The sequence below is a fragment of the Onychomys torridus genome, chromosome X, assembly GCF_903995425.1.
Source record: "Onychomys torridus chromosome X, mOncTor1.1, whole genome shotgun sequence".
Classification (NCBI taxonomy): domain Eukaryota; kingdom Metazoa; phylum Chordata; class Mammalia; order Rodentia; family Cricetidae; genus Onychomys; species Onychomys torridus.
This window is the reverse complement of record NC_050466.1, coordinates 128,746,434-128,773,290: the sequence shown is the minus strand read 5'-3', so window position 1 is coordinate 128,773,290 and position 26,857 is coordinate 128,746,434. Positions and strand designations below refer to the sequence as shown.

Sequence of the window (26,857 nt, the reverse complement as noted above, 5' to 3'; positions counted from 1 at the left end):
AGGCGGCAGAGGGCAGAAAGGTGCATTGCAAATTGTTCTAATTCCTGGACAAACAGTAGAAGAGGAAGACTGCAGAGTGGGAGAGAGGCAAATATACACATACGATCCCTTCGAATACCTGCTTGAGGACTAGGTTGCTCATATACAAGAGATACTCCTTAAGACCTCACAGAGGGAAAAAAAAAAAAGACCTCATGGTGAGTGGCATAAGATAAGAACAGGAAAAAATGCAAAAGGGGGCACAGTTCTAGTTGAAGTCTATCCCAGGCTGAATGATGAAATATCATTGCTACCTTGCTAGTACTGAAGGTTGCTAACATAAGGGGGAAAATGCTCAGTAGTGATCCAGACCTTACTGTAATGTAGCCTGAAATGAAACCTCAGCACGAGCAAGGAGACCAGTTAGCAAATGAGCAGCATGCCAGTCTAAAATGTAACATCCTGGAACTGAAAACAATGCATTCTAGATTCTTGGTGATGCCTTACTATAAATATAAGCTTAATATAACAAGCTTGATTCACACTGCCCCAGAAAGATGTATAATGTCTTAAAGACAAATGAATGGAAAATTTAAACGCACAGAGTAAAATATCTGAATGAAAAGTAAGATGGACTAACTTAAAATGATTGTTAGCTGTGGGGGGAAAAAAGGGAACCTGACTTGTGGCCAGTTCCATGAAAGATTTTGAATAACAAAAAAAGAAAACTAGATTATAGAAACCAACAGAATTTCAGTAACTGGTGAGGCTTCAGCAAGCGATTTATCAGACATGCAAATGTTTTAGAACAAGAGAAGAAAGAATGGGGCATGAACATAAATAAAGGCAAATATTGGCTCAATTTGATGAAAAAGTATAATCTCGAGGAATTTGTAGCTCAGCAAACATTTAGTAGGACAAATTCAAAAGAAATAGAATTAATACCATGGGGGAATGATTTTAGAATATAAATTTAAAACTATAAAAGGTAACCAGTGGAAACAATGACAAATCTCAGAGAGGATTAACATTGGACATTTTACATCAAAATCCAGGAAGAGGGAAGATAACATAAGGATCTCTCAGGAGAACTGAGGAAAACCTCACCTAATGAACCTACATATGTCAAGTCAGAATCTTTATCAAAAAATGGATATACCTTTCATAAATGAAAATAAGATTAAGACTTTTTTTTCCCAGATCAACTAAGCTGAAATTGCTCATGGACAGTCATTAAAATGCTAAAGGAACTGCTTAAGGTTGATGGAATTGCTATCAGGAGGAAATTCAACTCAATGGAAGGCAAGAAGAGCTCCAGACTCATAAGCATATATAGCAGACCACTTGTTTCATCCTCATTTATTAAAAGATAAATGAAGTTGTGAAATACAAATAATTTGAAATTGTATCCATAACATATAGACATATGACAACATGAAACTAAGTTTTTAATTTTTTTCACTTTTGAAGTCTGGAATGGGAAAACAATGCCTTATTAAAATCAGAGTGGCTGAGATAAGAGAGCTTACAGTGATTCCCTAGAACAACTGCAAATAATAATACACAGAAGCTAAGAGTTCAATACAAGTACTGAAATGCAATGCTGATTTTTTCCTATATAGAAGAGAAGGTAGCCACCCCCCCCAATAAAAGAGTCCTGGAAAAAAAAAACAAGAGAAACATACAAAACAAAGATCAAGATATAAAGGTTCAATCAAGTCATAAATAATTATACCACAGTTACCAAAATTATAAAAAGTCTGTGCATAAATAATACAGATGCAAGGTAGAAATTTTCAGAATAAGGTAATAAAATAAGACTATTAGCTATATTAAAAAGATAAACTTTAAATATGATGAAGACAAATGTAAGTAGAAAATTAAAAACGGTAGACAATGTTGTATGGATCGTCAGTATAAATGGTAATATGAAAGAATACCTCAAGAGAAGGTGTTCAAAATATTGAATATGTTCAACAATGGTACACAATAATGTTAAATATATTAATCCATAATAAGAGGACCTCAAAATGCCTAAGAGAAAATGTGGCAGAATGAAAGGATGCGATCAAGAAACCAACATAACTAACAGTTGTGACTATAATTGACAATATTAGCCCTCTTCAAGGAATAGTAAAATAAAGATAATATGAGAAATAGGAACAACATCTTACCTAGTTTGATATAAGAGATATTTAGAGACATATATCAAAACACAGTTTTTTTATGAATGCTCACAAGATAAATCATCTACTGGAACATTGAATTTACATGCTTTTTGGCAGTAGCAGAATTCAATTAGAAATCGATAGTAAATGAGATATAACCTATCCTCCTTAAGGGAATGGAAAAATTATTGCCATGTTAAAACCTCATAGGCAAGAAAAGAAGACATGAAATTGGAAAGACATTTTGGACAAATAAATTAAAGACAACATTTAAAGTTTGTGGTAATAGCAAAAAGCAGGTTTAGAGAGAGTTTTAACTGTGAGTGCTTATATCAGAAAAGAAGTAGTTAAATCAACAATCTTTCCGTAGTTAAAAAGAATAAAAACTGACATACCAAATAAAGGCTACAACAAAACAGCAGCAAGAACTATTGAGATAATTTTTATAAATCTACATAGATAATAGCACAGAAAGGTAATTACTCTGATGCAGTGTGATCAGCTGTATACTCTACTGTTTCGTATACAGTGCAAAAAAATCATTCAATAATTAATCATTTATACTCCAAAGCACATTCATATCCCCACATACGATAGGGATACATGTACTTTTTTATATACCTCAATGTTTTATTTCTCAAGCCATCTAGCCTCTCTTTGTGAGATCAACAGATATTGGATCATATATGCTCAATAGATTGTTGATGCTCATTTTAAAGTTTATCTGCATTACTGGAATTTACCTTGTAACACATTAAAAAGCACACAGACTTCAAATATATATAAATATTCAAATAAATATGTATTTCTAAAAACTACATGTGTTCAGAGGAGATTCTAAGACATATTACAAAGAAGGATCTAGAAACCAAGAAAACTGAGAAGTATCAATTGCCCCACAGTGTGAGGAGAACAGATTTTTCAATTAGAGCACTGATCATTAACTGCCTCCCAGAGGGTAAAAGCAAATATCCTCTCAAAATGAAACCAATTCTAGAATATTACAGTAGGTAACAATACCCAATTCTTCAAGAAAATTTATTCAACTAAAAAAAAAAGCAGAAAATGGAATTTATAAGCACTAAAAATAGAAAGTTAATGTAAATAGATTAGGACTGATCACAGGGCTTGACTTAAAATCTCAATGTAAGTACTTCAATATGAAGGAAATTAAAATAGTATCATTTGAAAGACAGCAAGTTAATAGAAGAGAAACTATCAAAAGAACAAGTAGAAATTTTGGTGTTTATAATATTCAAAACAACTCAAAAAAACCACTTCATGACCAAATTGCAAATTTCAGAGGCCTGGAACATCAATGATTAGGGAATGACATCATGAAAAATAAAAAGAATAAAGGCTGAGATATATGAAATAATATTCACTGGAAATTTTTTGTGTTCCTGGAGGGTCAGAGAGGAAAAGGAGCAACAAACATATTTGAGGAAATGGAGGTTAATACTTTCACAAATTGCTGAAAAAAATCTCGCCTAGATTTCCCTAAAGTGCAATGAACTCCAAACACAAAAGACAAACTGTCACATCAGGAAAAATTGTTTTCTGATTTAAAAATATAAAATAGACTGTATATGAATTGTCTGCCATATTTGAGGCCTTAGATTAAACCTCAACACTATAAAGATATATTTAAAAGATGATGTAATAAAAATTTGAAATCATTAGTAAGACAAGGTATATTGCATGAAGAGAAAAAAAATGATTATTTGCTCACATCACCAGAAAATATGAAGTCACCAAGACACCCAAATCCAAAAAGTGAACAGAAAATAAATGGTTCATCAATAGATCTATTTCCTATGAAACAATTTCTCTAAATTGAAGGTGAGATGCAAACATCTTTATTAAATATAAACAGAAATATTGGTAGATTTCAGTATGAAAAAAAGCTTCAATGAAGTCTCTGAGGACACAAAGAAAGGATATGAGCAAGAAACAGCGAAGAATACATAAATATGTGAATATAAGATTAAATGTGGTATAGCAGCTGTGCTAGGTGATACATATCTAGAATCTCAATGCTCAGGGAGCAGACTCAGTGGAAACATGACAAATTCAAAGTAAGACTAGCCCGGGAAATATCGGAAGACCCTCCGTGTGTGTGTGTGTGTGTGTGTGTGTGTGTGTGTGTGTGTGTGTCTTTCTGTCTGTCTGTCTGTCATGCATGTCTCTCTGTCTGTGTCTGCATGTACACATTACACTCAAATAATGGGGATGATTAAAGTGACTCCATTCTTGCAAATTTAGTTATCTCTGAGTGAGAAATAACTAACAATTGATTGAGATCAATTAAGGAGGCACACTTTGTTTCCTACCTTAACAATTTAAATGCCAGGGGGTATATCTAAAAGACAATGCCAGAGTTCAAAAGGTATATTAGGCAGTATACTGACCTGGGTGTGGTAGTCCCAAGAGGCAGATGCAGGTGGATCTCTGTGAGTTTGGGCCTAGCATCCTCTACATAATAATAATAATAATCTAGATAATAATAATAATAATAATAACAGGATGAAGAGGAAAATATGAAGAAGGAGGAGAAGGAGAAGAAGGAAAGCAGGAGGAAGAAGGAGAAGAAAGAAGGAAGAAGAAGGTGGTTATTGGGGAAAAACAGATTGGAAGTGACTTCTATAAAAATAGTAGAGTTATGACTTTCAATTTTTTACTCTCAGTAAAAGCAACAGAAAACCTGGAGGAAAATAGAATTAGCACTCTAGGATCATGGAAAAGTAATCAAAGGGTAGCAATAGAGGAAATACTGATTCAAGAAAAATGTCTTGCTATTGTCAAGAATCAAAGCTTTTGCCATCTCTGCTACCCATATCAGTGGCAGCCTTGAATAACAGCTTTTGGTTCTGATACAATGATAGAAAAATGGAGCAGATCTTTCAAAATCAGGAACTCAGATATACAGCTATTTGTCATGTTTGGTGTAGTCCTAGAAGACCAACTAAATGCTTTTCTTTGTTGGATAGGCCTAGGAATTTAACCAGTTCTAAAAGGCTCTCTCCAAGGGACAGTTCTGGAAAATATTTTTGGCAATTGTTTTAACGATTCAGCTGCCTAAGGCAATGGCTAAAAATTGCATGTGGATGGAACAAGCAGAAAGAGGGGAGAAGCTGAAGAATAACTATGTTCATACGGATGTCTGAAATTCCAATGTAGTTCCCATAATTTAGATTTCTCTGTCTAAGTATGCAACCATTCCTAAGGCTGTGATTTGCAAAGATCCCATGTGGCCCGAAGCTCTCAGTTCTGGCTAACTCTCAGGCTCTGTGAAAGCATGCTGTAAAGTGCAAAGGAGATCTGTAAACTCCCTAGCTGATTGCTGATAATGTGTCCCAACAATAACACAGACCCTGGCAAGGGCATGGATTTATTGTTTCCAAGCATGAAAGTAATCTTTATCTAATTACCAGTGAATCACTGAACTAATGAGACAGAGACTTTGTTGATAAAGAATATATACTTTGTATAATTAGTCCAGAAAAGTCACTAAGCCAACAAAAATCACAATAAACATTGGAAACAACAAATCCTACAGAATAGGGAGAATCTAAATTCAAGTAAGCCATGGATAGCAATAAAAGTATACTAATCCAAAGAAACAAAACATATGGCCAATGTATAATAAATAAAGCAGCCAGTAAAACCTTTTCCCCAGGGAGCCTAGATACTGAACTTATCAGATAAAGACTTTATCTAAGATGTTTAAAAACATTAAACTAACTGAAGGTAATAATTATGTTCATAGAACAGAATATTATTCATATAAATAATAACAAAAGAAGACATAGCCAACTTGTTACTCAGAAATACTACTAAAAACTACAAAAGAACAATTGAGGGTGGAGTGTAGAGCAATCATACAGCTCTTGCCTAAACATACCCAGATGTCTTGGGTTCCATCCTAATTTCTGAGGAAGACATTTTTAGAAATAGTCATGGGTGCATGAAGCAGAAAAAGGAACACTTAATTAGGAAAGTCACTAGTACTTGATATGAACAGTGACATTCTATAGTGTCTAAATAATCTACATTTTATTCTTCCCACCTCTCAACTCAATGAGATGGGAGATTGCCCCTTGACAAAATACAGCCAGTGCATAAAGCTTTCCCATACTCCTTGTTTTTAGTCTGAAGTATACATTTCAAGTAGTGGCAGGACAGCAGCATTTTCATCCTGCCACAGAAACTATGGAGTGAGTGTGACAACAGTGAGTTCAGGGACATCTTTCTGCTCAGGCCCCACACAGACAATAGAAGCTCTATTTGTGTATGCTACTGCTGAAAGCACAGAGTCCTAAATTGCTATTTTCACAGATCATAAAGCCGTGGTTCCATGTCAAGAGAAGCAAGCCAAAAACTTAACTGTTCCTCAGGTACTCAGAGACTATAGTGCATTTACTATTCAGAAAACCCCACAAGGACTCCCCATCCCTCCCAATTCTACAGAATCATGACAATTGAACTTTTATCTTGGGAGAGAACTGACAATAATGTTAATAGTTTTAAATCTCTTCTCAGAGAAACTGACTTATTTACATACAGTATAGTGTGGAAAAGTTCAATCCTGAGAATAAGAAAAACAGTCGAGATTCATAACCAAAATGATGAAAACTCCTTAATAGATCAGCTTAGTCAACAGAAAGTGAATTAAAATGCACACACACACACACACACACACACACACACACACACCACACCACACACACATGAAAGAGGAAGGAAAGAAAGGAACAGAACCAATATTTTTAAAATAATGGCTGAAAATTTCTCAAATTTATTAAAATCCAATAATCTACAAATCTAGGAATTCAGTCAACCCTAAGTCACATAAATCAACAGAACCACAAACAGATATATCAGAATTAAGAGAAGTAGAAGATTTTAATATTATTAGAAAGGGAAAAGGAGGCTTATCTCCTAAGTCACAATAAATGAAATTTTATATTTACTTTTAGGTGACATTTGTTTTAAGTAAAACCAAAGAACTTTAATACAGGTACATGAGTCATGAGTCTGTCAGAAAAATCTGATTGAAATTCCTAAAGTATTTTTTTTTGTTGTTATCAAAGAGAAATGCTTAAGCTCATAGAGTGGCAAGGTGGCTCAATGGATAAAGGTGATATCACCAAGTTTGATGATGAGAGTTCAATACCTAGGACACACATAGCTGAAGGGGGAGAACTGACTACCACAAGTTATCCTCTGATTTCAACACAATGCAGTAGAAAGTAATATCCATATGATACACACAAGTTAATAAATATGATAAAACATTTTAAAGGAGACTAAGGAGACATATAGGAAAAATTAGAAGGGCAAAAGCTGAGAATATTTATCATCATCACACTTATCTTACAAGAACTATTAAAGTATGTTCTTTAAACTGAGAGATTCTAAAGGATAAGAAGAAAACAATAGAAGAAATAAAACTCATTGATAAGTGTTTATATAATTGGATTACTTGGGGGTTTTTAGTGTCTAGTTTCTTCTTAACAGGAGAATCTCAAGAGGCAGAGAAGCACTTGAAGAATGCTCAACATCCTTAGTCATCAGGGAAATGCAAATCAAGTGCAAATCTGAGATATCATCTTATACCTGTCAGAATGGCTAAGTTCCAAAACACAAATGACAGCTTTTGTTGGGGAGGGTGTGCAGTAAGGGGAATTCTCCTCCACTGCTGGTGGGAGTTCAAACTTACATAGCCACTTTAGAAATCAATATGGTAGATTCTCAGAAAATTAGGAATTAATCTACCTCAAGACCCAGTTATACCACTCTTGGACATATACACAAAGGATGCTCAATCATACCATAAGGGCAATTAATCGACTATATTCATACCAGTTTTATTTGTAATGTGAGAACCTGGAAATAACCTACATGACCTTCAACTAAAGAATGGATAAAGAAAATGTGGTGGATGGAACTAGAAAAAAAAAATATCCTGAGTGAGGTAACCCAGACCAAGAAAGACAAACATAGTATGTATTCACTCATTAGTGGATATTAGCTGTAAGTAAAGGAAAATCTGTGCTAAATTCACAGACACAAACAGACTAGGAAAACAAGGAGGGCCCAAGCGGGGCATGTGGATTACCCTAGGAAGGGGAAATAGAAGAGATCTCCTGGGTGGGCTGGGAGTGTGTGCGGATGGGAACTTGAGGGATCAGATTTGGGGTGGATGGAGGAGGAGAATACTGAAAGAGATGACTGGAATGGAGGGGCATTTTGGGGTCAAGGAGAAGAAAAAAAAAACCCATGAATCTACAAGAATGATCCCAGCTAAGACTCCTAGCAATAGTGAATATGTAGCCTGAACTGTTCATCTTCTGTGATCAGATTGTTGACTACCCCAATTATCATCAGGGAGCCTTCATCCAGTAACTGACAGAAACAGATACAGAGATCCACAGCCAAACATTAGTCTGAACTCTGGGAATCCTGCTGAAGAAAGGGAGGAAGGACTATAGGGGCCATAGGGGTCAAGGATATCACAAGAAATCCTACAACTAACCTGGCTCACAAGAACACACAGAGACTGAACTAAAAACCAAGGGGCCTGCATGGGACTGACCTAGGCCCTTTGCATATATGTGACAGTTGTGTAGTTTGGTCTATTTGTGGGACTCCTAACAATGGGAGCAGGGGCTGTTCCCAATGCTTTGGCTGTCTCTTGGGAATCTATTCCTCATGCTGAATTGCGTTGCCCAGCCTTAATACAAGGGGAGGTGCTTAGTCTTAATGCAACTTGATATGCCATGCTTCATTTATACCCATGTATAACCTGCCCCTATCTAAACAGAAACAGGAGGAGTGGATTGAGGGGGCTGAGGGGAGGTGGGAGTGAATGGGAGGAGAGAAGGGTAGTGAAACTGTGGTCTGGGATAAAATAAATAAATAATTTAAATAAAAATTTAGCGAAAAAAGTGTTTCTGTAGAAACATTGAATGTTCTAACACCGTAAACATGGTATGTAAATCATTTATCTTCAATATGAGAACTAAAATATGGTTAATATTTTAAAACATGAGCAATATAGAAATATATAAAATAAAATACTCAAGATTCCAAAAGTATTAAGGTTTCTTACTATGTGTTTTTCCTGTTTCATGATTTATGTTTGTTTAGTTGCTATCATTTCAAAATAGTTGGTATTGCTAAAAGAATTCTGCAAACCTCACAGTAACTATAAAGTAAAAATATGTATTAGACACATCAACAATAATAAGCAGGGAATTGAAGTAAACCTCCAGAGTTAATTATCTAATTGCAAGAGAAATTTTTGAGAGGAGGAAACAACTATATTAAAACAACAAAGCAAATAAAATGATGTGCAACAGCATGTACTGATAACAACAATAAATATAAGTGGAATAATTTTCTAGTTTAAAGACATAGAATGATTGTATGGATAAAATAACATGACTCCATCTATAAGGCCAAGCATATATTGGAAGCAAAGGTACAAAAAAGATCTTTCAGTGTAAATTATATACAAAAGAAACATACACCAAACATACAATTTAATAAAATACAAAACATAGAAGAGACAGAGAAGGTCATTATATGATGGTAAATGGATCAATATTATGTATTATGTATGTGTGAATATAATATGTATATAAATAATAAGGAATAGAAGGAAGAAATGCATTTTTGTTTATATCAGAACACCTAAGTGTATAAAGCAAACATTAAAAAACGTAAAAAGGTAGATAGTCTTATCCTATAAAAATCACTATGGACTATATCACCTTACTTTCCTCAATGGACAGATTATTTAGACAGAAAAATATCATTAACAATAAGAAAGACTCCAGCAAAGTGAATACGTATCATAGGCCAAATGAACCTTATGGTATCTATAGAACACTACATTTGACAGTTCCAAAATACCGAATTTTCAACAGTACATGGAACATTTTTCAAGGCAGAGCATATCATAGTCTAGAAGAGAAACCTCAAATTAAAAAAGTCATATCAACTATCTTTTCTGGCCATTGTAATTCAAACAGAAACTAAAAACAAAGAAATCTTTGGAAATTATGGAAATCCAAGGAAATTAAATAATTTTCTCTTTCAAAAATTTATTTGTTTTTATTTATGTGTGCCTGCATGAGCTTACAGGAGCCCTTTGAGGCCAGAGACGGGTACTGGATCCTCTATAACTGGAGTCACAGCCAGTTGTGAGCTGTCATGTGAGTGCTAGTAACCACACCTGGTCCTCCGTGAGTGAATAAACTTTCTTAGTCACTGAGCAATCTTACCACCTCCAATAATTTATTCTTAAAGAGTTAATATATCAAACTCAGAATTTAAAAGCCAATAAAAATAGAAATACAACATACTAAAATATATGGCATACAAGAAATATAATGGAAGAAGGGACTTTATAACTATTGGTGCCTGCATTTAAAACAGAATAATTTCATAGATGCCATAGTGATCAAAACAGTATGAAATAGTATAAAATAGATATATTAGTAAAAAATGGAAATACTGAAAGTAAACATACATCTACATCCAATAGATCCTTAATAAAAGTAAAAAGAACAATTATCAGTGAAAGAATAATTGTGCTGGGAATATTGGATGTCCACATGCAGAAGTATGAAACAAGCTCTCTATTGCCATGTGTAAAAATCAACCAAAGTAGATTAAAGAGTTAAACACTACACATGAAACTACATAAAGAAAACAGTAGAATATTTCAGAATATTGGATTGAGGAAGACTTTTGGAGGAGATGCTAAAGTATGAGAAACAAAGTGGAAATATTCAGATGGATTTATATCAAATTTTATTTAAAAAAATCTGCACAGCATGTGAAACAGTCAACAGAGTTAGGAGAACACTTATAGAATTCAAGAAATTACTTTCAAACTGTACATCTGACAAGCGACTAATAACCACAATAACAAGGAATTCAAACAACTCAATGGGAACATTAGAAACCTATAAACCACCAATAGAAAAAAATTCTCAATAGAATTGTAAATAGCCAATTAGATATTTTAGAGTCTACTCATCATCAGTAATCATAAGAAAAATGCAAATAAAAGCCACAATGAGAAAGTTTGTATAATTCCAAAAAGAAAAGGAAAAAGATAGTAAATAGTGATGAAAGGGGTGGAAAAATGGGAAAACTTTCATGTTATTCAAAATGTAAATTAGTATACTCATTATGAAGTACAGTTTTGAATTTCCTCAGAAAATTAAAAAATTAAATCAAAGATATGATGTAGCAAAAATATAATAGCAAAAATATAATGTAGCAATACCAATACTGGTTATATTTCTGAATGATACTAAATGAGTATATAAAAAATTTGCATTTCCACATTCTTTGCAAAACTGCTCATAATAGCCAAGAAAGAGAAACAACACATGCACATGAAATGATGAGAGCTTACAGAAATTTAATGTATGCACATGATGGTACAATATAAGGATGCAGTCTTGGCATTTGGACAAATTAAACAGGATTGGAGATTACTGTGCTTAATGAAATAAGCCAAGCACAGAAAGAAAATAATACAAATCTTGTTCATATGCTGAACTTAAAAATTGTTGGTTGTAATCTAATTGAAAGTAAAATGGAGAGATTAGGAGTAAAGTATGGAAAAATGTTGCCACAGTCATTGATATGAAAATTTAGAGGCTCAATAGTTGATTTGCTATGTCAAAAAGACATAAACAGCAAATGTGGAGAGAAAGAGATAGAGACAGAGACAGAGAGACACAAACTGTGATAATTCATTCTGAAAAGTAAAAATAAGAATGAAGAAAAATCAAGAGATTCTTAGACACATGTGAGATACCCTCAAGAATAACAATTCATACAAAATTGGTGTTCCAAAAGGAAGTAGGTACAAAAGGGTCAGAAAGAACATTTGAGGAAGTAATGGCCAAATGTTTAATTTGAACAGAACTGATTTTCTATATATCCAATAAGCACCATGAACTCCAAGTAAAACAAAGTTTACAATGGGCATATATAGAGATAGCATAAATAAATGTCCACAACAAGCCTGCCCCTTTCTGAATGGAGACAGAGGAAGAGTGGATGGGGAGGGGAGTAGATGGGAGGTTGAGGGGAGGGAACCAAAGGAGAGGAGGGAGAGGAAACTGTGGTTAGTATGTAAAATAAATGAAAAGAAAATGTTATTTAAAAAAATAAAAAGAAAGAATAAAGTGATAAGGCTAAAAAGTCAAATTACAAAGACAATGCAAGATCAAAAGCAGAACCAGAAGCAACTCATCACAGACACAGACATCTCAAGAAGATTAAGCATTTTCTCCCCAAACTGTGAGCTGAAATAAAAGTACAGTAGCCTTCACAATGAAATAGTCTCAACTAAACAGATGTTAAAGTAATAAAAATGGCAGTCAAAATGACATATTGATGATGGACAAATAGTAATCCAGTTACATATTATGTAGACCTTAAAAGGATGACATATATTCAGTAGATATTAAAAGATGATATAACATTTTTGTATGCTGCTTTGTGCCTCAAATTAGAAACATTAGGTAAAATATGAAGTTTTTTGAAAATTACTGTGTACCAAAATAATAAGAAAAACAAAAATAAAAGCAAAATAATGTTCCTATTCATTTTGAAGTAATTAAATAAAAAATTAAGACCACATACACACATACACACATACACACACCACCTGTAAGTACAGAAGGCTACATGACTAAATTATTTAATTGTTTTAAACAAAAGTGATACACTGAAAATCTTCCAAAAACCTAAAAATATATAGAGATAGTTTCAGATTCACTTATATATATCTTATGTCATATATATAAGATCTTCACACCAAAATTGGCCACCAAAGAAAACACAATGACAAAGTAAAATCTCTCTGGAAAATTAGCTTTAAAAGGTTAATTAAATTTAAATAGAATCCAATAATACAGAATTAAAAAATTCATTACCAAATGGATTGGCAATAAATTGCTACTTAAGCAATCTAAGGTTAATTACAATTCAAAAACATATAATCTACTATAATAAGAATGAAAGAGGAAATAAAACCAATAATCATCACACTAGACAGATAAAATGATTCAAGGAAATTCATAACTAATATGAAAAGTCACAGCTAATATAGAATGAAAGAGAACTCCCTGAATCTAATGAAGAACATTTTTAAAAGGCCTGAACTAACACACAATATTTATTTCTTCTGTTTCCTTTTGCTAGGGTCTTATACATGCCAGGCAAGCCTTCTACTACTGGAGCCACACCCCAGCACACAAACATCTCGCTTAAAGTTGAAATACCAATACTTTCCACTCAGAAAAGAAGAGAAAAATGTCTTCTACCTCCACTTTCCCTGAACACTACTTTGCACACCCTGTCAAGATAATAAAGATTTAAGATAGGAAGGATCAAATGAATCTGTCAGTACTTATAAGTGACATCATGGAGGATATATGGAAAATGGCAGTAATTCTTAACATGCATGTAGAAACGTCAAGTGGGTTTAGACAGATGTCTGGGTAAAGAATAAATATGTAAAATTTTACGTGTATTTATTTATGTATACCACCAACAAGCAATTGGAAATAACATTTTAAAGCCAACACTATTTATAATAGCAATCAAAGAAATTAAATGCACAGAGATGTTTCTATGAAAGATAGACTGTAAAAAAGAATTTAAATAACAAGTAAATATTAAATATCTCTGTACATATGGATATGTTTACAGATTGTAAACCATAGTATTGTTTAGATTTCAGTATTTACTTAATTAATTTATAGATTCAATCCAATTATGTTTATTTTAAACAACATACTTTACTTGGAGACTGACAAGCTAATTAAAATTTTTATTAAAACGAAAAAATTTTAGAGTACTGTGAATAATTTTGAAGACTACAACTAAATGATTTACTCTACTGAATTATCTATCAGACTTACTGCTTGAAATAATGACTGACGACTGCCGGATATTTTGTCAAAATTAATTCTGTTGAGCTCAAGTCAGGTAACAAGACCAGATGATGTTTCATGCCAGTGACACAATAAACTTTCTTCAGAATATTGGGATTTTAAAAACCTATATCTATCCCTTAAAGTTTTATATCTTCTAAAATTTTGAAAGACTATTTTTGTTAATATTAGCAGGGACTATTAGCACTCATGATATTTTGATATTGTATAATGAAATAATAACCTTTGGAAGGTCTGTATAATTGGTGAATCAATATTATTCCAGTGACTTGTGCTTTGTGTTTCCAAATCAAGGATCAGTAATTTGACCATATATTTCATTGGATATTAATGTGATAAGAAATGAAAAAATCTGAGATATTATTTCAGATTCTACATTACAAGAAAAAAACTACAACCCTCTCACAATTATCTGAAGTATTTATAAAAACACTTTCCTGTATTGAAGCTGTCTCTGTGATGTTGTATATTATTTTCATATAATTAAAAGTACCCTATTTTAATTAATTAGATGCAGATGCATACATGAAAATAGCAGACCAACACTAAACAGAATAGAGAAAGCAATACTTGGGACTAAAGAGAATCACTTCCTCAAATCCAGTGATAAAGTTTGCAAAACAATGCCCCTTTTCACAATGATTTTATTTTTGCAAAAATAGTTATTGTCCTAGATCTAGTTATTTATGGTAAGATATAATAGATTTGTATTGTTTTTAAAACTTTGTACACATAATTTAATTTTTAATTTTCATTTTTTAACACAGGGAATACTGATGTACTATGAGTCACCATATGTTTAAGAGTATAATTTAATTGTGAGATTAAAACATTTGGAAATTGATATATTAGTCATCTAAGAAATCACTAGAAGTTTTGTTCTTGTTTCTCATAATCACAGAGGGTGGCTTGTTGATATCTTATACCATCATTGTGCATTTGTCTGTCTGTTTTGTAGTCTTTTCTATCCTCTTTGAATGAGTCCAAAATTATTGTGTTAAATTGTCTGGATAAATTAATTGTCTCATTATCGTGTAGTAAACATTCTACAAAATATATTTTTTACCAAAATTTTATCCTTACTAGTAATTTTGCTGTATAATATTCTTGTTGGTCTTTGAGGAAAAGACATTTTAAAAAATTCAACTTTTTATTTTATATTCTTAATATACTACACATGTCTGTGTTATTTTTTCTAATTCTGACATTCTTAGACTATTTAGATTACTTATAGTTAATATAATTTAAGGTATATTTGGTTTGAATTCTGCCATTTATTATCTATTTGACATTTTCTTCCTTAGTCTATCTACATTTTTCTCTTTAATATTTCCATTTTGATTTATTTTATTTATCTATAGTATTCTATAGAAAATATTTAATATAATATATAAATATTTAAAATAATACATAAAATATTATTCTACAATATTTTAAGTCTTGAAGTTAGGCAATTCTTTTACTTTTATTGTTCCCCATTAATATACAAGTATTATTTTTTTCATAAAATCTTACTGTAATATATCATTTTATATTAAAAATGTAAAAATGGTTTCTATCAACTAATATGCTAATTTTTAAATGGAGAGAATGAACTAAACTTTATGAGCACAATTTTGCACATGTAGATTCATGCAATTCTGTGGGAGACTTCATGGCTTGTTATCTAAAGGTGTCTTGCTCTATACTCACAAAATCTTCTACAATAACTACAACAAAGCAATCTTAAAAGTGATATAAATTTATTTGCTTAACTAATCCAGAGATAAAACTTTGGAAGATTAATGAAGAGTAAAGAAAAGTCTTGATCTTGTTGTGGTCTCTCTCTGAATATTTCAAAGAAACACAGGTTGAAGAGAAATTATTTCATGAGACATAATAAGTTAAACTAGGTGCTCTAACTTCTATTAGTTATAATTCTTGACTTTAATGTCAGCATGGCCAGAACATTAATGACTATCGTAAGTATGTGGAATAACATGATCATTTATCACTCTTTAAATATTCTGAAACTTTAAAAAAGAATTGCTGCCTTTTTGTGTTTAAGCAGATGAGTAAAACTAATTACAATTAATGAAAAATAGTAGATTTTGTTTAATAACAGCACAAATTTATGTATGTTTGTTTCATGCCAATTCAAATTGCATTATTAATTTTTCCATTAAAACTTGAGTATGGAATATGTAAAAATTAGTAGATCAAATATTCTGTAAAGATACTTCTTTTCATATATTTCAACGTTATATTTAATAAATTTAGTCTTTTATTCTTATAGCTTTGTAATATTCATAACTTTATATCTGTGTTGCAGAATCCATTGGTATATTAATGCAAAAATAATTTAGCTGTACAAATGGAAAGCTTATGTCTTCATATCCATATGCATTATACTTTCATTATTTTCAACCTAAATATCAGATATGTAGGTCAAGAATAATTACTCGTCTCCCGATCAAACGCAAATGTTACCAGTCGATGTCTGTAGGTTGTTCACAGTACATAATCCGAAAATATTGAGCATAGCCGCTGCAATTCTATGGCCAGGTATTTACCTATTGATATTGCCCAAACGATGGCAATCTTCATGATGGCCTTAGTCCGCGAATTGAACCGGCTATGCTCAATAGGATTACGTATTGCTACATACCGGTCCAGCGATATGGCGCAGAGGTGCATGATGGACGCAGTTGAAAATAGCACATCTAGTGAGATCCAGACGGGGCACAAATATCTAGGTAATGGCCAGACATAATCTGAAAGAGAAGAAAGAGAAGACAAAAAACATGTTATCCACATAGTACAGTCTATACTTTTCCATTTTAGTACACTTATTGCTCTTCACATTTTATAGACAGTGAAATTTCAGTGTTTTTTCTAGGGATGATTATGATATCAGTTATAATTTGTATTACAGTACACTTTACATAATATAAAAGTAACCACTTTAACGTGTGTAATCCCAAGTCATTTAGTACCTTCACAATATTTTACAAATATGACTTCCTTCTAGATTTGAAATATTTCATCACTCCAGAAGAAAAACACTATACATTAAGCAGTCAGCAACCTATTTTTTACTTCCTTTGACTCCTAGGCAAACTCTAGTTTTTTTTTTTTTTTAATTTTTTTGTCATTACAGATTTACATACTTTGGACACCTCATATACCTGGAATAATTTTTCATAGTGAGATTGTTGATAATTATGTTTGGAGGCTTATACTTATTTATTTATTATTACTCTGTTCCATTTAATAGCTGATGAGGTGGTCACATGAGATTTTTCAGACGCTCTTTAATTGTTTTTAAATTCGCTTTATGGATTGTTTACTGTTGTGTATAGTATTAACAATAATTTTAGTTTCTTGATCCTGTGTCCTGTAACTTTGCCAAGTTCCTGTTTCATGTGTAGTTTTTGTGTGTGGTTTCCTCATGATTTTACATATGCAAGATAATAAATATTATTGTTTCTTCTTTTCCAGTTTCCTCTCAATGTTTTATTTTCTATCCTCGTCTAGATTATTTAACTTGTAATAGGGTGATTATCCATTGTATTGTTTCCTAACCTTTTAAAAGATTTATTTATTTTATTTTTGTGTGCTTCTGCTCACATGCATATGTGTGTTGCCAAAGGCCAGAAGAAGCCATTAGATCCTCTGGAAAGGTGAGTTTCAGGTATTTGATGAGTTCTGTGACATGGGTGCTGAAAACTGAAATGAGATCCTCTGAGATCACATCAAGTACTCTTAACCCCTGAGCCATTTCTTTACCCCCTACTTGTGAATCTTGCAAATTTATAGAAACATACCAAGTTTTGTGCCTAATTTTAGTCAATTGTGTCACTTAATTTTTCTTCTTTCCATTGTTTCTCTCATGAAAACTGTCAAATTTTCAAAGAAGTTTTGGATTTCTTTTTTTTCTTTCTTTTTTTCTTTTTTGGTTTTTCAAGATAGGGTTTCTCTGTGTAGCTTTGTGCCTTTTCTGGAACTCGCTTTGGAGACCAGGCTGGCCTCAAACTCACAGAGATCCGCTTGGCTCTGCCTCCCGAGTGCTGGGATTAAAGGCGTGCGCCACCACAGCCAGGCATTGCGATATCTTTCCATTTTTTTTTAAGATTTATTTATTTATGTCCCTGCAGGCCAGAAGGGGGCACCAGATCTCATTACAAGTGGTTGTGAGCCACTATGTGGTTGCTGGGAATTGAACTCAGGACCTCTTGAAGGGCAGTTGGTGCTCTAACTGAGCCATCTCTCCAGCCCCAAGTTTTGGATTTCTTAATTGTCCATTTTCTTATTCTATTTTATTGTCTTAGTTGAGGTTCCTACTGCTCTGAAGATACACTATGACCTAAAGCAAGCTGAGTAGGAAGGGTTCATTAGGCTTACACTTCCACATTGCTGATCATCACTGAAGGAATTCAGGACAGGAACTCAATCAGGGCAGGATCCCAGAGGCTATGGAGGGCTGTTTATTGGTTTGGTTCCCAGGCTTGCTCAGCCTGCTTTCTTATAAAACCCAGAATAAGCAGCCCAGAGATAGCACCACCCACTGATGGCTGAGCCCTCCCCCATTGATCACTAACTGAGAAAATGCCTTACAGCTGGTCCTCATGGAGGCAATGCTTTTCTTCAATTTAAGGTCCTTCCTTTCTCATGACTCCAGATGTGTCAAGTTGACTCAAAACCAGCCAATAAATTATGTTTATAATTTTGCTAGTTGGGCTAATCTTGCTCTTTTTCTCTAGTTACTTAAGGCATAATGTTAGATCAAGTTGTTGACATTCTGATGTTGATTAACTCTAGTGAAATTTTTATTTCCGTTATTGGACTTTCTTTTTTTAAAAAATTTTTTATTATATTTGTGTTTCAATTTTACACATCAGCCATGGGTTCCCCTGTCCTCCCACCTCCCGTCCCAGCCCCCACCTTCCCCCCAGCCCCTTCCCTCCATTCCCATCTCCTCCAGGGCCAAGACTCCCCTAGGGATTCAGCTCAACCTGGTGGATTCAGTACAGGCAGGTCCTGTCCCCTCCTTCCAGGATGAGCAAAGTGTCCCTGTGTAAGCCCAAGGTTCCAAACAGCCAGCTCATGCACTAAGGATAGGTCCCAGTCCCACAGCCTGGGTGCCTCCCAAACAGTTCAAGCTATTCAATTGTCTCACTTATCCAGCTGGGGACTCCACAGCCTTTGGTTCATAATTCATGTGCTTCCATTATTTTGGCTATTTGTCCCTGTGCCTCTCCAATCTTGATCTCAACAATTCACCCTCTTACAGTTCCTCCTTCTTCTCGACAATTGGACTCCTGGAGCTTCACCTGGGGCCTGGCTAAGGCTCTCTGCATCCACTTCCACAACCACTGCCAGCAGTCTACAGCGGATGTATCGTTGTGGATTTCTGGGGACCTCTCCAGCACTCTGCCTATTCCTGTTCTCATGTGGTCTTCATTTATCATGGTCTGTTATTCCTTGTTCTCCCTTTCTGTTCTTGATCCAGCTGGGATCTCCAGCTCCCCTAAGCTTTCTTTCCCTCAAACTTCCCAATTTGTTCTTGATTCCTTTGTATAATTCTAAACTTTTAATTATGTACTCTATTTGTTACAACATCATTTTCCTCGTCTCCTTTAGTTCTTTGTTTACTATTTCCTATAGCACTTTAAATAACTTAAGTAATTGTTTTAAATTTTGATAATTCCATTCTTGGGCTTCCTGTTGTCAATATCTGTTTTTTTTCCTTACTTTTTATGATTTTTTTTTCGGGTTTTGGTTCTTGGAGACAGTGTTTCTCTGTGTAGCCCTGGATCTCCTGGAACTTGCTCTGTAGATCAGGCTGGTCTTGAACTTTTAAAGATCTGCCTGCCTCTACTTGGAGTATGATTTCAAATTTTAACGAAATGTATATATTTGGGGAGATTTTCAATTTTATGTTGAAGCACCTCTGTAAATTTTCCTCTTTCCCTGTGGGTTGGTGCTACTTGCTATGGTGGGCTTTGTTGATTTTTTTTTCATACCTTTAGAAAAGGTTACTTTTTTTCAAAGCTTGTTTTCATTGTCTTTTATAGATACTATACTTAATTTGAGGTTACACTGTAGTATGGCTTAAGGACTGAAAAGAAATTGAACTTGGTCCTGGTATACAGCCCAGGCTAGTGTTAAGCTTCTGATTTTCCTGTCTCAGCCTCCAGAGTTATGGGAGTTATAGGTGTTCACCACCACACTTGGCTCACACCTAGTTTCTCACTAAAATAATCTAAAACGCTCTGTAGGCAAGAAATATTCCCTGAGTGCTTTCCTTTGGCCTCTGAGATTCAGAGTGTCAGAAATGTCATCTTAGCCATTTTGCCAATCCTGGATTTCATATTTATGCTTGTTGTTCTTAGACCTTCATGCTTTATGAATTTCACCAAATATAAGGACTTTCCAGTCCTTATTTTTCAAATAGAATGTTCCTTCTTTTACCCATTGAGTCTCAAGTCATGTATATGTTAGAAAATTCTACCATTTCATAATTTATTCCCTAGGATATGTTATTTCTTTTCTGAGCACACTTTTCTATCTGGCCTTGACTGCAATGGATCTCTCTTCAAGTGAATTGAGTATTTTTTTTTTAATTTACCATTTGCTGTTATGTCTATCCAAAAGATTTAAAATCTTTTCATGTATTATTGTATTATTTTTCAGCTCCCACATGCCCTTTATTTTTGAATATATATATATATATATATATATATATATAGAGAGAGAGAGAGAGAGAGAGAGAGAGAGAGAGAGAGAGATACAATTTCCAATCATTGTGAACATACTTTCCTTTATGCCATTATCATAAATATATTATCATTCTCTAAATTTCAGTATCTGTATATTTTCAGGATATGATTCTAAAAAGTGGATCTAGGCACATGTAGGGATGTTACTTTCCCCTGTTATTTTAGAAAAATTTATCATAACCTAACCATTATGAATATCATATTGCCGAGATGCTGGTTTTTATTCTGTTGCTTCAAAGAGTATTTTGTGGTTTTGTTTTTCTAGGCTATCATTTATTTTATTAGGAACAAGTCATAAGTTCTATTCCTTGGGCTGCAGCTCAAATGTCATTTCAGTTAACTTATCATTTCTTAATGTGCTTGAACCATTTGCTAGCAAGCATGACTTAAGTTAGTGTAGTGGTAGGAGGTGTTTATGGCTTTTCAGAGAAGTATTTGTGGTTCCTTTCTCTCTCAGTATTCTATCTTAGCTACTCCCTCAACTTCTAAATTGAATTTGTGGTTTATTTAAACTTTTCTCTTAGTTCTGTCTGTTTTCCTTCCTCCCTTCCTTCCCTCTCTACTTCCCTCCCTCCCTCCATCCCTCCCTCCCTCTCTCCCTCCTTCCATCCCTCCCTCTCTCCCTCCTTTCCTCTTTCCTTCCTCTGTCCCTCCCTTCTCCCCTCCCTCCCTCCCTCCTTCCTTCCTTCCTTTCCCTCCTCCTCCTCCTCCTCCTCCTCCTCCTCCTCCTCCTCCTCCTCCTTTTCTTCTTAATTTTGACACAGAATCTCATCCTTTTAGCCAAGGAACTCACTATGTGACATTCAACTTATGACAATACTCCTGGCTTAGCCTCCAGAGTGCTAAAAACAACTATGAGCCTAGGTTCTTCAGGTTATTTAGGTAACAAAATTGAACATTGTCTATTAGAACCTTAGTGACAGCACACAGCATGAACTATTTCCTCCTCTTGAATTATACAAAAGCGATAGATGTTGAAAACTCAACTAATGTCACCTTCATCCAAGTGTTATCTCTGGCAAGTCCTCTAAACACAGTGTTTATGATTTTTGACTGTTATCATTTCTTTTTATTTTTGAGCTGAGGATTGAACCTCATGTGTGCTGGGTATGTGCTCTAGTACTGAGAGCTACAACCTCAGTCTGTTATCACTTCTTTTAGCTTCTTTGAATTATATCTGCTATGGAAGTTGATTGTATTGATGATTACAGTACTTTCCTTGACATATTTTGCTTGTAAAATCTCATTCCCAGTTGTACTTTAAATGTACAGATGAGTAGGCATTTCATTGGATGAACTATTATATCTGTTATTTTCTACCACAATTGCAAATTTCTTACAGTAGTATTTACATGATCCAGGCAGATTTCCCATACAATGAATATGTGGAAAATTTAGAGATTTACACAGTAAAAAATGATAGCTGGAAAAGACAAAACCTAATTTTTAGAAGCAGAGATATGTATATTTTACAGGATGACACTAGGGTTCTGAAGATGGCAGATGATGTCCATACACTTATTAGTAGGATCTCTGGACACAAACTAGGATGGATTGGCGAACAGCTGTCCTAGGATGAATGATGGTGAAAGGAAACTTCAGAAAATGGCACAACTCAGCCCCCAAAGAGCAAGTGCTTTGTTTCTAGTGTGGAGTGTGTGCCTATGCAGAAGGTTGGAATCATGTCCTAAGACAAGGAGAGAACTCACTGTACATTTAATATAAGATAATTTAAACATGAAAGAGAATCATAATAGAAAATACAATCAATAGTGGATATTCACACTGAGCAGATTTATGATCAAGCAGATGGGAATCTTGGGATCCACATGCCATTTAGTTGATGACAAGGTCATCATGACAATGTCAACGGCAAGGAAGCCATTTTAAAAAGATCCTGGCTGATTTTGTACCAATTGTAGTTCTAGATACAAGGGTCCTTCTCTGCAAGGCCCATTCAAGGAATACAGGGTAAGTGTCAGGAGCCTAGACTCAGAGATTGTGTCTGCTGAATACCAGTAACTGTATGGGAAAACCGTTGAGCCTTGTCTCTGCAGAATCCCATGCATTGGGCATGTCATCTGATCAACAAAGGCTTATTTGTTTATGTGTTTTATTGTGTGAGAGCTTTGTCTGCTTGTACTTCTGCACATCAAAAGAAGACACCAGATCCTATTATAGGTGCTTGTAAACTGCCATTTGCTTGCTGGGAACTGAATTCAGGACCTCTAGAAGAGCAAAGTAGCCAGTGCTCTCAACCACTGCGCCATCTCTCCAGCCCCAGATGCTTGTTTTAAATGAAATACTATTGTATTTTCATAGAGAGCCTATTCATTTTGTCATTGCTTCTATAGTTACCTTTCTATTCTTGGGGTTGTGCTGGAGTTTGAGTACAATAGTCTGAGCATGTAAACTAAGGGTGTAGCAGTCCAGTAGGGAGGAGCAATACTCAAATCCTACTGTAATCTATTCCCACATGAACAATGTAAAAACTTGAACTGAAAGAATGAAGGTAATCAAAATAATCCTAGTTGACTAAATCCTAGATGTGCTAGTTCTTATGAAGACACATGAGGAATCAAGACAACATGACTTTCTCTGCCCAAAAAATTTACAAGCTTACAGAATCAATAATCTGACCATTCAAAGGAAGAACTAGAGGGAAGAATTATACCATACATTGCAAATCAATCCCAGGTTTGAGACAGGCTTATATGAGCTGGGAAGGAAACTCAAGAGTATTGAAACTTGATGTGGCAACCGGGCTAGCCAGTTCTCTCTCCACTCTATATGTGTTCCTATTTTATTTAACACCAACTTGGCCATGCTGTTCTTGCTATCTATTTCTCTCACCCCCCAACCCCTTCACCCCTTCCTGTTTGATCCATTTTGATTTGGGTTTTTTCTTTTCGTTTTCCTCTCCCAAGGAACACAGATTGGCAGAAATCACAAAGTCTCTGGTTTGACATTTTGAGAAATGGGACTGTTATACATTATCTAATAATATAACTTTGCCTGTTACTCTTCAGTCTACCTTTAACTTAAACTCTCACCTAAATGTGATTTTGGCCTACAGTATTCTATACTATTTCCCTTCTCTATTTTTTATTAACCTAACACTAATAATTGGTCTTGCTTTGCTTTTATCTTCCTTTTTTTATTTACCATTGTGGATGGTACATCTTGTCAACCTGATGGGATATAGAATCACCAAAACCCTGATTGCTGTACATGTCTGTGAGGGTGTGCTGATACTAGGTTAATCGAGATAGGAAGAACTCTCCTATCTGTGGGTAGTACCTTCTCATGGCATTCATTTTTCTCTGCCTTCTCATGATGGACATTTTATGTTCCTGCCACCATACCTTCCTTGCCATGATGGACTATATCCTCTGCAACTGCTAACCCAAAGAAATCTTCTTTCCATTAAGAAGCTTGGATCATGTATTTTGTCAGAAACAGGACAACTAACTAATATTCCATTCCCACTGATACCCACAGTAATATATTATTATACACAGTACTATTACCATGTCTTCACTTCATGCACTGATTGATGCTTAAAAGATGCTTGCTTTTAGTTGACTATCGCCTGATTTTCATAGTGGACTCACCAGTAGGTAGTGAAATGGTTTTTCAGTGAGTATTATATTCTCAGGGGAATCCTGTGATAGAGTCTGGTTCTTGAGCACTAGTCTAACAGGAAAAAATTGTCATCTTAACCATAATAATCTGGTTCCTCTTAAACACTTCCAAATGGCCACAAAAATAGTTGACTTATAGAGCTAGAGACAGCTCAACAGTTAAGAGCACTGGCTGCTGAGGTTCCAAGTTTAATTCCTAGCAAATCACATGGTGTCTCACAACCATCTAAAATGAGAGAGATCTGTTGCCCCCTCTGGCATGCAGGTGTACAGGCAGACAGAGCACTCATATACAAAATAAATAAGTCTTAAAAAAATAGTTGACTTAAAATTTAAAATCTCCAGTATGTGTCTCCTGCAAAAAATGTCAATCCCACAGTAGTGGCCTCCAATGACCTCCTATAGATGAAGTTCCAGACAGAAAATTCAAACGAGTTATTATTCATGTTTTAAGAGAAATCAAAGATGACATGAGTAAAGTTTTGAATGAATTCCAAGAAGATACAAATAAATGTTTAAATAAATTAATGAGGCCAGTATGAGCTTTGAAAATGAAATTAAATAAAGAGCAATACAGAAGAAAACAAACTAAAATGCTGGAAATGAAAAATTAAATAAAATGCATTGGAAAGTCTTGCTAATATAATGGATCACTGGAAAGACAGAGTATCAAGACATTACAATTCGAAATATGTATTCACTGAAAACAAGTGCACCCAATTTCATAAAAGAAATACTGCTAGATAAAATCATGATAAACCACCAAACAATAATAGCAGAGATTACTCTAATACCTATACTTCTCCCAGTATAAAGGTTATTGCAACAAAAATATAAAGACAAATATTAGAGGTAAATATTATACGTCAAATGGGCCTAGAGGTTATATACAGAACATTTCATCCAAATAATTCTGAAAAAAAAAATCTCACCATCCCTGGAGCTTTTTTTTTTTTTGTAATAAATTAAGCTAGAAACAAAGATGAAAAGAGACTGAAGAAAATTCACAAACAGATTAAACAGTACACAACTGAATGTTGAACATGTCACTGAAGAAATCAAGGGCATTTTAAAAATTCATAAAATAAGTAGCATGTCAACCTCAAAACTTGAAAACCATTTAAAAAGTTTAGAGATCAATAGCATTCATTAATATATATATATACAGAATTCCAATCACATTATTAATGAACAGGGATCAGAAAAGTACCAAAGAACTAATACATCATAGAAAACCAACAGTAATCACAGTAACAAAACGGTAATTCAACACTGTAAAATGTACCAACATAATCTATTATGTTAATGATAGAGAAGAAATTTTATGCTACTTTAGTAAACATTGAAAATAGGCTTAATAAATACAAGTCATTCCTAATTAAAATTTTAATTATATATAGATCTGAAGTACTCCCTTCAATTTGGCAATTTCCCCCCAAACAAGAGCCAATAGAAATAATTATTTTAGGTACTGTAGTTCAACTTCAGATTCAGGAAGTAGAGAGGACACTTTCTCTATTTTCCTTATAGTGCCTTAATTCTTTTCTTATACCAGTTAAAAGGCTTAAACTTAGGTCCCAGTGAATGCTAGGTGAGCATTACTGAGTTTACTCATTGTTTCCGTTTGTTTGTTTATTTATTTGGTTAGCTAGTTTGTTATTGTGTGTATATGTGGGGCTGACATTTGACATGGTAGCATGTGCAAGTTAGAGGACATTTTACATGAGTCTGTTTTCTCATTTTAATTGGTGGGTCTCAGAGATCAAACTCAGCTGGTCAATCTTAGTCATAAGTGTCCTCATATGCTGGGCCATCTTACAAGCCCCTGTTGGTATTTTGGTCATTTTTATTTAGATCAGTATTTAAGCAACTTGTTTAGCTTTTGAAAACAAGGAATAAAATCATCTATGTATTTGTGTAACTGTAGGCCTAGTAAATCTGAAATTTCTAAAAAACAATAGGTTCAGCAGGAATAAATCATAGTTTTTCTGGATATAAGGTAAGTAGAAAATAATTTAGATGTTTTAGTTGTCTAAGAGCAAGTACTAGAAACAGAAAAATGGGAAAACGATTCATTATAATGACACATTTCATAAAATTCTTATTAAAATTATGGCAAGATAAAGACAAGATCTATAATTGTTTTACTCTTTAATCTTGAATCTTAGGGAAAACACAAATCTATGTCCAATCATATAATAAATACTGTTTTTCTTTCTATGTGAAAACAGAAGAATCATATGTGTTTACTTGAGACTGTAAATATATCTGAAAAGCTACACATCAATAATATTCAAATTTTTGTTAATAAA

The 26,857-nt window shown here is 34.0% G+C and overlaps 1 protein-coding gene across 1 annotated transcript in view; it reads right to left on the bottom strand.

Annotated features, from left to right (window-relative positions):
• The window catches only part of Htr2c (5-hydroxytryptamine receptor 2C), a 211,956-nt gene that overhangs the window by 13,487 nt on the left and 171,612 nt on the right, over positions 1-26,857 (bottom strand). Inside the window, exon 5 of the mRNA XM_036174942.1 lies at positions 16,693-16,893. Within this exon, the coding sequence (XP_036030835.1) occupies positions 16,693-16,893 (201 nt within the window). The remainder of the gene's footprint in view (positions 1-16,692; positions 16,894-26,857) is intronic.